General features: G+C 41.8%; 1 protein-coding gene and 2 long non-coding RNA genes across 3 annotated transcripts in view; 2 read left to right on the top strand and 1 right to left on the bottom strand.

Moving 5' to 3' along the window:
• PSTPIP2 (proline-serine-threonine phosphatase interacting protein 2) overlaps positions 1 to 14,792 on the bottom strand; it is a 51,624-nt gene that overhangs the window by 21,774 nt on the left and 15,058 nt on the right. The window contains exons 2-4 of the mRNA XM_072132974.1: positions 10,210 to 10,310; positions 8,396 to 8,473; positions 7,333 to 7,367 (exon numbers count right to left, since the gene is read on the bottom strand). Coding sequence (XP_071989075.1) covers positions 7,333 to 7,367; positions 8,396 to 8,473; positions 10,210 to 10,310 — 214 coding nt within the window. The remainder of the gene's footprint in view (positions 1 to 7,332; positions 7,368 to 8,395; positions 8,474 to 10,209; positions 10,311 to 14,792) is intronic.
• Positions 912 to 2,215, top strand: LOC140135150 (uncharacterized). Its single transcript, XR_011856479.1, has 2 exons — positions 912 to 1,148; positions 1,403 to 2,215. It is a non-coding gene; the product is annotated as an uncharacterized lncRNA (long non-coding RNA).
• On the top strand, positions 9,140 to 13,979 carry LOC140116464 (uncharacterized). The gene is made up of 3 exons (XR_011852770.1): positions 9,140 to 9,211; positions 11,054 to 11,129; positions 13,914 to 13,979. It is a non-coding gene; the product is annotated as an uncharacterized lncRNA (long non-coding RNA).

Raw genomic sequence — 14,792 nt, 5'->3', positions numbered from 1 at the left:
GCATTTTATAAATGCAATGTTGATGACAATGTGATTAGGATAGATAATCCCTTGATCGTGGGAAGGCGCCCTCAGGGTGCGTATTCGTTGGGTTTTAAAACGCAAGTGGGAGCGCTTGGTACCCCTCTTACTATCATTTTGGATGCTTTTAAAAACGCAACATAAACGCCACGTGGGAAGGCGCCCTCAGGCTTCAAGAAGTATAGGTCTTATGAAAGGGATGAAGAGCGCTCCCCTTCTACCCCAGGCCACATGCTTGCCAAGGGTCTGGCCTTGTACAGAACTGTGCCCTTTTTTGTTTTTACATGTTTTTTTTTTTTTTTTCTTTAAATCCATTCCAAAAGTTATAACATTTTGATTTTTTTTTACAATTATGGAGATGTATATGAGCTTGTTATTTGCGGGACAAATTGGCATTGGCAATTTAGTGGCACAAATAAATAATATGCTGTTCTTCCATAAGAAGCTTCTATGTTTACTTCCAATGGACAGAAGTCTGTCCCTGGTCTTGTGCTATTACACAGGTGAACAGTAAGAGCTAGATGACATCGCATGACCAGGCATATAATGAGCAGGGCACCTATGTGATGTCAGGCAAATTTCTGTCCACTGGAAGTAAATAGTTTCCTGTAGAAAACTGATCGGAGATCTTCAAAACCATGAGGAATTAATACAGAATTATTGGAAGATTGTATAACTTTTTAATTACACAAACCATTTGCTGAAAGTGGACAACCCCTTTAAACACTGAGCTAATACTGGACACCAGATCTAGTCGGTTAATAAGCACAAGTGCTGAGAGTAGTGTGAACTGAGGCTTATTTTATTTGTATATTTCCCCTAAGATCTGTAAGTGCTGCAAAAAATGATGGCGGCATAGAAACAAATTTATTGTTGTCTTTCAGATGATACATTGGTGCGGCTGCCGCAAGATACTAGCAGGCAGAGATATGACTCGACAGAGTATACGACAATTCCGACACAGAGTCTGCAGGTCGGAGCAAGGAGTAACGCATCAGGCGCTGTGAGTGCTGCCAGCAAGGTCCAGGCCACAGCTGCTGCCATACCGCAGGTACAGGAAGAAGCTTCCGGAAGCTCTCTGTATTGTGCGCAGAGCAGCGGCGGATCTCAGCAGCGCTCAGCAGCAGGTGAGACCATCTATATAAATCCATCTAAGTTTCCCAATGCTGAAGCTTTAGTTGCAGAATTCATTAAGAATATGTCAGCTGCTTTAGCCAGGAAAGTGCCACCACCTGTGCCAGTTGCCCCTACATTAATACCCCCTGTGCCATCAACGCCAGGGGACATTGTTAGGAGTGTTGGCGTTGCTAAGGTCTGCACTGACGATCCTCTCATTTACAAGATGCCCCCCCTTGGTTATCATCTCTCTTCTTCTGTTAAGGAGAAGATCTGGAGAAGGGAATATGTGGACATACTGTCTTTAATACCTTCATATGAACTATTTTTAAGGCATGATGAAGAAGATGTGCCCCGAACCTTTGATAATTGGCTCCAGGCCTTTTGTATTTATGCTTCCGTTTTGGGGGAACGCTATCCGGAATTGTGTAGTGCACTGTTCCAGCATGTATATATTGTGTTGGAAGCTTATAGAGACTTTGGCGGGATGGCGTGGTTCTACTACGATCAGATGTTCCGCCAGAATCTGGCTGTGTGCCCCACAAAGAAATGGGGTGGCAAGGATATTGCGTTATGGTTGAAATTGATGTTACCCCAAGCAGTTAATGCAGTTTCGTGGCAAATTCCTACCACTGCTAGGAGAAAGGGAGTCTGCTTTGCTTTCAATGACGGCCACTGCAAGTGGCAGAACTGTCGCTTTAAGCACATCTGTAGCTTTTGTAGCGGAGCCCATTCCATGTCCTGCTGCTTTAAAAGAGCCGCACAGGGCAATCTGCTGTAGTCTTTCCCCCAAAGAGTTTGTACAAAAAAGCAGGGGTTACCTGTGAGCTGGTTAATAATGTTTACACTGTTAAGACTCAATCCTGATCAACAGAAGCTGAATCTGAGGGGTTTCCTGAATGACTGGTGGGATTGGGTCACTTGGCCCAACTTCTGTTTCTAAGTACATGTCAGTAAGCTTAATACGTTATCGACGCGTTCAGATTGTTATTATCATCTGATTGATATGTTTCATTTATTGTGTTCTTTGTAATTTGGTTACAATTAATAAAGCCCAGCGGCCATTATATTTCACAAAGTCTTTGTCATGATCTTTATTTCAAATGTCATTGTATTATTTCTGTATAGTCCTATAATCTCATGTAAAGTCTGCATGGTCATTAAAGGGCACCTACCACCACGATTCTACCTATAAAGGTAGATCGGGTGGTAGGTGGATGTAAGGGATGTGAGGAGAGCTCTTTTTAGAGCTAATCCTCACGTCCCCGCTAACTTTTAATAAACTTTATTCCCCTAACATGTAAATTTACTTATGCGGCTACTGGGGCGTGGAGTAGCCGGGCACAAGGCTACACAGCGCGGCTACTCCACGCCCCAGTAGCCACATTACTCCTCCTACCCTGTGTGTTCAGCGCGCGGCATCCGACAAGCCGGAGTTCTGCGCATGCGCAGTAGCTCCGGCCTCGGAGCTGTGGCTGCTCAGCTGCGTTCTGCGCATGCGCAGAACGCCAGCATGTCGGGCGAGGGCGCGCAGCTACGAGGAGCTGCGCGCCGAACACACAGGGTAGGAGGAGTAACGTGGCTACTGGGACGTGGAGTAGCCGCGCTGTGTAGCCTCGTGCCCGGCTACTTCACGCCCCAGTAGCCGCATAAGTAAATTTACATGTTAGGGGAATAAAGTTTATTGAAAGTTAGCGGGGACGTGAGGATTAGCTCTAAAAAGAGCTCTCCTCACGTCCCTTACATCCACCTACCACCCGATCTACCTTTATAGGTAGAATCGTGGTGGTAGGTTCCCTTTAAAGGAAATCTACCTATTGTGGTAGATCTGATGGTAGGTTCTTACAAGCTATTAAACCAAAATCCATCATGGCTAACCCAATAATGCTTTCTATACTAAGTTAAACTTTATCTTTAAAATGTAAATTTTTCCGAAGAGGCTACTGGGGAATGGAGGAGTAGCCTCTGCAATCTCTCCCTACCTACGTGTCCTTGGCACGTTCCTGCTAATGCTCCTGCTGTTGAGCAGTAGCTCTGATGGAACACTCAACAGCAGGAGCATTAGTAGCAGCGTGCTGTGGGCGCACAGGTAGGGAGGTATTGCAAAGGTTATATAGGGTTAGCTAAAGATATATTGGGGTTCAGTAGGTTAATAGGAACCTACCATCAGATTGATCTTAATAGTTCGGTTTAATTTAAGACAATATGGTAGTACATGGAATTGGTGTAGTGTGTTTGACCTTTTCTTCCCTTCACAGGGCTCATTCACACTATCGTCAGGGGGACGTATGTACGGCCACAAGCTTGCAACAAGCACTCCATATTTTCTATGGAGAGGGGCGGGGGTGAGCATCCTCCTCCTCGCCGTGTGCCACGGCAGACACACGTTCGCGTGAATGTAGCCTTATACTGACTTTATATAGTTAATGGCATATATCCCAATTTTTTTTTCTTGGTATTAAAAATTATTTCTAGAACATATATTTACATTTATACAAATTTATTAGATGCTCTATTGTTAAATATTGTTAAAAGTGCTGGTGACACTGGGGGAGATGACCTAACCAGGGCAGCAGTATTCAGTTTGACAAATAATAGCTGGTATAAATGACTACAGTTACATCATCCTGCATGATTGTTTTGATGCAGAGTAAGACTGGAGTCTGGCTCTGCATTGGTCTTTTCACTAGAACTTTTTATACATCTCCCTCAATATCTGGAACCTGCTCTGGCATGTGCCGATCAGTCAACTCTATCATTGCTTTCTGCTAGGGGATTACTGTATACCAGATTAGTGAAGACAATCTGGACTTCCAGCAGCAGTGGGAAACCTGTGACTCCTGACTTCTTTAATTCCCTGAGATGTAGACTTACTTGATGCAGAATGTTTCCCCTGGTGACGCTTACTACTACATTTTATTCCGTGAGGGGTATCTGTTATATGATGGAGAATAAGTTTTCTTGGTCATGTTACTTTTTACTTTACCCAGTGACCCACACAGGTGCAGAACATATAGTCGTAACCCTTTTTTCATTTGTTGCGAGTGTTAACCTCTTCCCGCTGGCATTGAAAGCATCGCGGCGCATTGGCAGCTTCGTCGGACCCGAAGCTGCATGGTTACTGCAGGTTCGTTACCATGAGCCAGTGGCTCGTTGTAATGAATCATAAGCAAAAATGCCATATACTGCAATACATTAGTATTGCAATATATGGTAGGAACGATCTGACTATCTGGGGTCTAAGAAATGGTAAAAAAGAATAAAATGTAAATTAATAAAATATTCAAAAAAATGGTTATTGCCTACAGTGGCCTCCAAAACGGGAAATGACACCTAAATGTCCAAAACGCGAAAAAGTTATTAGCGTCAGAAGATGGAAAAAATGTTTTTTCTTTTTTGTACACATTCGTTCAATTTTTGAAAATGTATTAAAACGCAATAAAACCTGTATAAATTTGCTATCACCGTGATCATACCGAAACAAAGAATAAAGCAGAGGAGTTATTTGGAGCGCAGAGTGAAAGACGTGAAAACTGAGCCCACAAGAAGATGACGCACATGCCTTTTTTTTTTCCACATTTGCATGGAATAATAAATAACATCACGGGAAAGTAAAATTTGTTACAAAATAAGCCTTCACACAGCTCTGTAGACGTAAAAATGAAAAAGTTATGGATTTTTGAAGGTGGAGAGCGAGAAATGAGCAGAAATACCTTGCATCCTTAAGGGGTTAATACATTTTTTTTTTTTTAAAATGAAAACTTTGTGTACAAACGCTGTAAGAATCAAGCTCATCCAACTGGCTTGAAATGTGTTTCTTAACCAAAATTATAAGCAGGGTGTGAATGCAGCCTTAGCTGGTATTGGACAAAATCTGGAATGTAAACCTGCCACCTCTGAATCTATTTGACTCCAGGTTTTATGTTTTTTGGTAGTTTTGAGTGTTTTCTGTGCCAAACTTCTTGGGAAAACGGGAATAAAAATTTTTCCATTACCGTAACTTCCAAAGTAAAGTGGATAAATGTCTCCTCCTCAGCTGTTGTATTGCCAAATTACGTTGCTGTTTCCATTACAATTTTTTTTTTTTCATTTACGTTTCCATTTACAAAACATAATGTTAACTCCTTCCCAATGTGTGCCGTAATAGTACGGCACACACCAGGTCCCGGGACATGGAAGGGGCTCACGCGCTGAGCACTCTTCATAGCCGGTAAGTCTTCACTGCATACTGCAGCAAAGACTCAATGGTAACACCCACAATCGGTGCAAAAAAAATTACACCACCCACAGCTCCGTACACCGAAGTATGAAAAAGTTATTAGCGCCAGAAGATGGCAAAAAAAAAAATTGTACAGGAGGTTTTAATTTTTGTAAATGTATAAAAACGTTATAAAACCTATACAAAGTTGGATTCCCCGTGATCGTACTGACCCAAACAATAAAGTAGACATTTCATTTGTGGTGCATAGGCAAAGCCGTAAAAATTGAAGCCCACGAGAAAATGGCGCAGATGTGTTTATTCACCATTTTCACCACATTTGGAAATTTTTTCCCAGTACACGGCATGGAATATTAAATACCATCACTATGAAGTGCAATTTGTTACGCAGAAAACAAGCCCTCACAGAGCTCTTTATGTGGAAAAATAAAAAAAAGTTATAGATTTTTGAAGGTGGGGAGTGAAAAAACAAAAAAGTGCCAGGTTGTTAAGGGGTTAATGCATGTGTTAAAGGAAACCTACCATCTCGGATGTACCTATTAAGGGAGATCCGGTGCCAGGTTCTTCTAATAAATTCCATTGGAGCCCTTTTTAGATCTAATCTTTCACTGGGTGATATGTTTGTAAATCTTTTATTGTCCTAATATGCAAATTAGTGTAAGAGGCTACTGAGGCATGGTGTATCTGGAGCTGAGGCTAGACAGCACGGTTACTCCATGCCTCAGTAGCCTCTTCTGATCCTCCTACTATATCTTCCTGGTAGCTGCCCACACTCGTCCACGCTGAGCTGGCGGCTGTACGTGCTGGGTGCCGGAACTATAGCGCATGCACAGTAGCTCCGACTTTGGAGCCGAGTACACGCAGCTGCCGTCTCTGCATACATAGTCTATGCAGAGGGCAGATGACCAATAGCTGTGCGCTGAACATCTCTGGGTAGGGGGATCGAAAGAGGCTACTGGGGCATGGAGTAGCTTCAGCTACTCCACGCCCCATTAGCCTCTCACTAATTTGCATATTAGGGCAATAAAAGATTTACAAACTTATCGAGCACTGAAGGATTAGCCCTAAAAAGGGCTCCAATGGCATTTATTAGAGGAACTTGCCACCAGATCTACTTTAATAGGAAGATCCGAGAAGGTAGGATTCATTTAAGGGTGATGCCACACATGGCGTTTTTGCTCCGTTTTTAAGTGTTTTTCAGTCCGTTTTAGAAACGCACAAGTTTTTAACAGTTTACATGCGTTTGGCTGCTTACAACCTGTTTATTAAGATAATTCGGGAAAACCGCATTTTTAAACGGACTAAAAACGCACGCTTAAAAATGGAGCAAAAACGCCATGTATCGCATCACCCTAGTTTTTTTTTTTTTGTTAATGTCAATGTAGGTAATTGGCCAAATATCCCCTTCCTCACCTGTTGTATTGCATTTCTAAAAGCTATGTGTGAATGTCTATGGGGATGTATATGTGGCAGCACATGGCACCGTTCCACATACTCTATCTTTTCCCTTGTGTGCAGCCGCGCGCCGCTGTTTCCTATGGAGGGAGGAGTCACCTCCTCCAGCGCACGGCGGTATGCCCGCCCGACGGGCGTACCGCCGCGTGAATGCACTCTGAGACTTTATCAAAGATTTGACATCATTGCAAAAGTTCTTATAAAAGCTTGCATTCTTTGGAGAAAATTTTCAAGGCAGATTTATGAAATAAAAGCTCAAAGTACAACAGAAACGTCAAGGAAAATCTACACCACAGGTTGGTTTCTATGTGGATTTTACAAGTGTAGATGGTAGCTGATGCATCTTTAATATTCTGAGAATTTTCTGCCTTGTGTCAACAAACCCTAACGAGTTTTGTCATTCCTTAAGATCTTTCTAAGAAAAAGGAACTCTGACCCCCATAATGTCATAGAAGGAAATGATCCAGCACGTATACAGTAACTCGTTCTCTACAAGGAAAAACCGTAAAAAAGTTACTCACGTTGTTTGAAAACGTCCAGAGCCCTCTTCAGGGTGCTGCAGGAGAGAGGCAAGATTGGTTACTATCCAAGATAACCTTCCTTCTGGACCATATTCTCACTATTAAAGGACAATAATGCTCCCAACGCTAAGGCCGGCGGCACACGTGGCGTTTTGAACCCATTTTTGTGCCGTTTTTAAGCAGTCCGTTAAAAGCATGCGGTTTTTTAAAACCCTTCTTTTTTTTGCCCGTTTTAATTAAGATAATTGGTAAAACCGGTCAAAAACTGATGCGTTTTCAAAAAATGCACATGTTTTTTAACGGACTGCTTAAAAACAGGTTCAAAACGCCATGTGTGTCACCGGCCTAAGGGCTCATTTACACGGCCGTTCATGGGGACGTACATACGGCCGCATATACGTCCCCATAGACGGCAATGGCGGTACGGTGCCACGCATTTGGCACCGATACCAGCCGTACACCGAAAAAAGATAGAGCATGCTCTATCTTTTTGCGAGTGTGCGGTTGTGCGCCGCTGTGTCCTATGGAGGGAGGAGTGGTCACCTCCTTCTCCTCTCCAGCACACGGCGGGCATACCGCGTGTGAATGTACCCTAACGGCACTGCCACACGTAGTGTTCTTGGACCGCTTTTAAACGGACGCGTCTTTGTATGCTTACCTTGCGTTTGGCTGGTTTTAATCTGTCACAGCTGCCTACATGTCTAGAAATTAAGATAAACAGGTTCAAAGCAGCCAAATGCAGAGTAAACATACAAAAAACGCATGAGTTTTTTAAATGGACTGAAAACACATGCTTTAAACCGGTCCAAGAACGCGACACGTGGCAGCACCCTGAATACAAGAACTTGACGTGATTTATCTTTAGCACAACATAAGGTGACATCAAGCATTGCATGCGGCCTACTGCGATGACCCAGCGTCTGTGTAATATATATACAGTGTATTGGGTTCTCAAAAAAAAAGTTCTTTGTTTAGTGAACTCATTTTCACTTTGAAAGAACAAACCCCCTGAACGTAGACTTAGATTTGTAGATTGTTATAGATGAGGAAACTGCAGACTTACTTCATCTCTGTTTGACCACAAGGTTTCTTCTTGGTTAAATTAACCAGATCCTTCCCGTATTTCTCCTCTATTGACGCCCTACAGTGGAAAAACGTTGCATTGTTATATGTATAATCAGGGTTGGATTTGCCTATAGATATAACTTGTTGGCTCAGTGATCAGAGAGGCTCCACAGAGGGATAGGGTGCAGATAGTTGGGAAATTGAGGAGGTGGGGGGGCCGACAACCTTTTTGCATCCTTCAACCCCTTAACAACTGTTTCCATTTTTCACTCCCCGCCTTCAAAAATCTATAACTTTTTATTTTTCCATGTACAGAGCTGTGTAAGAGCTCGTTTTCTGCATAACAAATTGCACTTTTTAGTGGTGGTATTTAATATTCCATGTCTTGTACTGATGCAGGATCAGATCTTGGTTGATGCCTGAGCTGAGTGGTTTTGCTGATAAAACAGATATAACATTATGATAACGAAGCTCTGTCCCTTTTATGGCTGCTCCAGCGCTTCTCCTAGCAGGTGAGTTATTCTCTGCAGGAGAGGATGATGTAATCCCTGGGTTGTGCCTGAAGGCAGAATAATCAATTGCTGCACCATCCCCCAGCTGCTGTTTATGAGTGATCCAGCTCAGGTTGATTAGTCATGTCTTGATGACTAACCTAATTTATAATTACAATGTCTAATGTGTTTATCTAGGCCTCCAGCCTGACCCAGCTTTCCCAAGATCCTGAATGTTATAATTGTTTTTTCAGCAAAACCGCTCAACTCAGGGATTACCGTAAGATATGATCCTGCATCGGTGTAGCTACAGCATTCTCAAGGTGTGTTTGCTTCATAATACATCAAATCAAATGGTAGGTTTCCTTTAATGGCAGATGGAGATTTTGCAGGTAAGGCTGAGCTGTAACATTTGTGTCACCTGTTGGTTCTTTTTTTTTTGCTGTGTTGAATATAATGGGAACCTGTCACCTGATTTTGCCCCACTAAACTAGTAGCAACCTCTCACCCATTTGACCTATTAAAAAAAAAAAATCTCAAGTCATGCAGAGAAGAGTCACATTTTACTGCCTTTGCACTCATTTTAGGTAAATTTTGACTCTTCTCTGCTCATTTTCATTTGACTTTGAAAAGCTTTTTTTTATAGATAAACAGGAGAGATTTCACATAGGAGGAATTCTAGATTTCTGGCTTCTAAATACTGATGAAATACTGACAGCAGGAAAGAAGGCTATAAGCGGGACTTTCTCCTGTCGATATTTTCAGCCTTAAACCTAATGCATATGCACTTTCTACATATTTTGGCATTGCTTTTGTGCAATTCTATTACATAGATTCTCACATTGTTCTTCTGGAAAGCTGGAAAAAAATTCCAAGCGTGGTGAAAAAAAAAAACCCATATTCGCTGCATTTTCTTGTGGGCTCCAAATGACACCTCCCCTTTATTCTTTGGGTCGGTACCAGTGCATGGATCCCAAATTTATATAGGTTTTAGTGGATCTAAAAATTTGTAAATCTTTTGTACAAAAACAAGGAATGTTTCATTTTGCCAAATTCTGATGCCAATATTCCCAGAGGTATGATCACACAGAGAGCTAAGAGCACCGCTGTGTATGGACATCTCCTCTTGGGCACTTGGAGAAGCTGATTTTTTTTTTTTTTTGGGGGGGTAAATCCAGATCCTCCCAGGGGGGGAACACACCAGTATGGTCAGTGTACTTGGTTTACAATCCTACATCTTGGTGAATTCTGCCTGTAGTACTGCATAGTCACAGCTGCTGACGGGTTCCCTGTATTCCTATATAATGAATGTATCACACACCTTTCTTTTAGGAAGTCTTCAAACTCCTTGCAGTTCTTTCTCCCATTATTCATGTGCAGCAGGAGGGTGTCATAGCCGAGGGTGCTGGTAATGTCTGTACTCTGCAGGGAACACGGGAGAGAAACCTGGTCACACACTCCTGTATGGGGCATATTTTTCATTTTGGTTGTCTTAAGCAAAGCTATACATTAGTGCACCCTAATACTATAACTAATAATGCTATATAATACTATTAATACTATAATGCTGTATAATACTACTACTACTGCTACATAATACTAATAATACTATAATGCTACATAATACTATAATGCTGCATAATACTACTAATATATGCTATATAGTGCTACTAATACTATAATTCTGTATAATACTACTAATACTATGCTACATAATAATACTACTAATACTATATGCCACATACTACTAATACTATATGCTACATAATACTACTAATACTATATGCTACATAATACTAATAATACTATAATGCTGCATAATACTACTATGTGCTATATAATGCTACTAATACTATAGTGCTATATAATTCTACTAATGCTACATAATACTACTAATAATACTATAATGCTACATAGTATTATGTAGCATAGTATTATAATGCTACATAATACTACTAATAATACTATAATGCTACATAGTATTATGTAGCATAGTATTATAATGCTACATAATACTACTAATAATACTATAATGCTGTATAATACTACGTATAATTCTATAATGCCACATAATACTACTAATAATTCTATAATGCTGCATAATACTACTAATAATGCTATCATGGTGCATAATAATACTATAATAACTCCCTCTTTATATTCAGATTCTGATTCTGCTAGTGCACCCTGGCCTGTTACACCTTCTTTATACTGTGGATGGTGACCTTTATGAGAAACCAGGTATGTCTGTAAAAAAAAAAAAAAAAATACTTGACGAAAACATACATCCCCTTTAATTGCTGCCAGGACGAGTTTAGCTACATAACAAGAGTGTAATCCGGTAGCAGAATCTGATCTGCCAGTGATTTTGGTTGGCAGAAGATGACTCATATTGCAGGGGAGACAAGAGCATGGCCCGGGGATTGCCCTATGGCCCTGGGTGCTCTCCACCCTGTGACTGCTAGTTAGGCAAGTTTTATGTGTGTGCACAGAGATAGTCACTCATTCACCTGTGTAATTCATGTTAACTTTGGCCCCGGAGCTGTACATTAGGATTTAAATGCTAAACACAGGAGGGGGTGTCACGATTCTACATTACTAGTGTTCCTTAAGGGGGTGCACTCACTAGGAAGGATTGGGGATAAGATGTAATCATAAGGGCCCAACTCACCTATTTGAAGAACCTGACCATCAGCCATTCCACAACAAGTATGTGTCTTTTTGTTCCATCTAATACTAAAGCAATGGAAGATGGTTGCCATGCACAGCGCTCAGGTATCTCTGACACTACCAGAGATTTTTCAGCAATTTCCAACTGAATGGAGCTGCAGGAGGCCACCCATCAGTGAGAACATGACCCCGTTTTTGTGATAAGGTGAAAGATGGGCCCCTCACTTATCTCCTATTGTGTTATAGGGTATAACTTCATAAAAGGGGTTGTCCGAAGTATGATTGTCTATCCTTTATCCACAGGAGAGAGAATAACAATCTGATCGGTGAGGGTTCAAACTGAGAAAGGGACCCCCATCGATCATGAGAATGGGGCTTCCGTTCTCACCAACTGATGGAGCAGCAGGTCAAGCATGTGTCCTGACGATCCATTTAATACTGGAGCGTCAGAAATTGCTGAGCATAGCGCTCCACTATTTCCAGCCGCTAAGAGAAATAGCCAGAGAGTGATTGAAAACTTGGGACAACCCCTTTAAGGCTCAGACATAATGGAAAGATTACTAAGTTTTAAGAATATGGAATACGATAAAACCTTTCCCAGTTTTCTGCAATCTGCACAGCATCAACCGCGTGTTATAGTGTCCAGCACGTCAGGTCGGCTCCCATGCTACACCAAAAGCGCTCATTTACATATCATTATAATTTTGAGACCCATCACTTTTCTATGTTTTTGCTGAAGGACATCCTCAAAGTTGCCAGAAGCAACAGAAATCAGTAATATTAACACTAAACTTATTCTGTTACATTCACAATATTTTCAAACCTCTCCCCATTGCTGTAATATGTAACCAGAAGCCTGCTATTGCACATACTCAGAGCGGCGAGGAGCAGCTGAGCTGTGTTTAATAAAGAGATCTCGCAGAGTAATACACCAATTGCTCTAGGTCCAGCTACAATCCTGGATCTATGTCACAGCCTTGCTGCTACTAACATACACAAAAGTCTGATTACACATCTCTCCAGGGACAACACCTAAGGCCCCTTCTCCACTGGCGTTTTTCACGCGCGAGTTCTGCGCGTGCATTTGACGCTCAGAACTCGCATTGCACTCTGTCCCATTGTATTCAATGGGTCTTTCTCCATTAGCGTTGTTTTTGACGCGCGTGCTTGCGTTCGTTTGCACGCGCGTCAAAATCGCAGCATGCTCTATTTTTGCGAGTCACGCGCAATTTTCACGCCCCATTCAAGTCTATGGAGATGCATCAAGAACGCATTGCACTCGCAATCATTGCAAGTGCAATGCGAGTGCAATGCGTTTTAAACGTAAGGGTTGCTAGGTGACCAGAATAACATTATTTCCCCTGCTCGCGAACGATCATTTAATTAAAAAAACACAGTGAAGAACAGTGAAGAATAGAATAAAAACAGTGAACACAGGATCATTTAAGATAAAAACACAGTGCAGAACACAGTGAAGAATAGATTACAGATGTTCGGCACATCTGCTTACTTGTCGGGAGATACGCGCGGAACGGCGCGAACAAAATAGCATGTGAAGAACAATATATATGTGTGAAGAACACATTGCAGATGTATTTAAACATCTGCAATGTGTTCTTGACACACATATATATTTTTCTTCACATGCTATTTTGGGCGCAACGTTCCGCGCGTATCTCCCGACAAGTAAGCAGATGTGCCGAACATCTGTAATCTATTCTTCACTGTGTTCTGCACTGTGTTTTTATCTTAAATGATCCTGTGTTCACTGTGTTCACTGTTTTTATTCTATTCTTCACTGTTCTTCACATCTGCTAAATTGTCGGGAGATAATATACGCGCGGAACAGTGAAGAATAGATCGCAGATGTTTGCAAATTATCAGAAGACATTATTTTTCAATTAAATAACACATTTTAATCCCAAACCATGGTCCCTTTGAAAAATGCTCGAGTCTCCCATTGAATCGCGCGTCAAAAATGCGCCGAAAACGCAAAAAAAACGCAAATTACTCCAAGGAAAAATGGAACAAAAACGCAGCCAAAACGTCAGTTTTTCACGCATTGCACCCTGACGTGAAACGCAACGCTAGTGTGCAAGAGGCCTAACGCTGGCTGCAGCTTAGTATGGGAGAAACTGATGATCAATCCCTTTAAGTCTCTGCAGGTGAGCCCTCGCTCCTCTATGAAGTCCCTATAAATACAGGGATTAATCTGAATATTCTGTATTTTAATGTTTTGATACAGTCCATGACCTTCATGTTTCACCCGCACCATTGTCGCCTTTGAATTTTTTAGTGTTTTTCCTGGTTACTCAGCAGAAATATTTTCTAGTTTAGCTTCCTTGTGCTTTACAGGAAGGACTGACCTTTCAAGAATAGAAAATAATCCATTTATATCTGTTTGGAATACAGTGTGATGTGAGTAGAAAATAATTTACTCCACAGAGGCACAAATCTTGATGGTTATCTCACCAGAGCCAGTGCCACTGTCTTTGGGATGGCCTATCTATGGCTTAGGCTTTTTCTTCTTTCGTTCTAGCTTTTACTTATGCTGAGTCAGCAGGACCATTAAAAGGGGGTAGTCCTGCACTATTTCTGCTTTACAGTCTCCCTAAATGGTTCTGTTCAGTCAGAGGCGAGACTGCAATTCCAACAGTCTTTCTGCCAGACGTCCTAATTGCACATACCCCATGGAGATAGCATGTGTATAGACGTCATGACAGTGGCCCACTATAAACAGCTTTTGAGCCATGACACCTAGAAACACAGTTCTGGTGTCATTTTAAAGACTTTCCATTTCAGTATCACATCAGAGACATCAGTTATTTACTGTTGCAAGTTGCAGTTAGAGATGTTGTTATTATGTACATTTCCTGCTCCCACTGTAACTTTTTGGCTACATGCACACACATGTATGGGGACATATATACGGCCGACGTGCGGCACTGTACCGTTCCGTAACCCGGGAAAAGATAGGATATGTCCTATCTTTTCCCGTGTTCCTATGGAGAGGGGCGGGGGTGAGCAGCGCTCATCTCCTACTCTCCCCGCGCGCTGCCGTGTGCCCGCCGTGCTACGGTGTGGCGGGCAACGGCAGTGTGCATGTAGCCTTAGAGTGGTAAAACATTCCTGATGCAACAATAAGGGAATATTCTCCTCTTTACGATGACACCAGAACTTTGTTTCTCGGTGCCTCAGTTCAGAAGATAAAGCTATTTGAAGTGAAGGCAGAAT

Source organism: Engystomops pustulosus, chromosome 1 (assembly GCF_040894005.1).
Source record: "Engystomops pustulosus chromosome 1, aEngPut4.maternal, whole genome shotgun sequence".
In the NCBI taxonomy this organism is placed as follows: domain Eukaryota; kingdom Metazoa; phylum Chordata; class Amphibia; order Anura; family Leptodactylidae; genus Engystomops; species Engystomops pustulosus.
The sequence above is the reverse complement of the archived record's forward strand: the minus strand, read 5'-3'. Positions and strand labels throughout refer to the sequence as shown.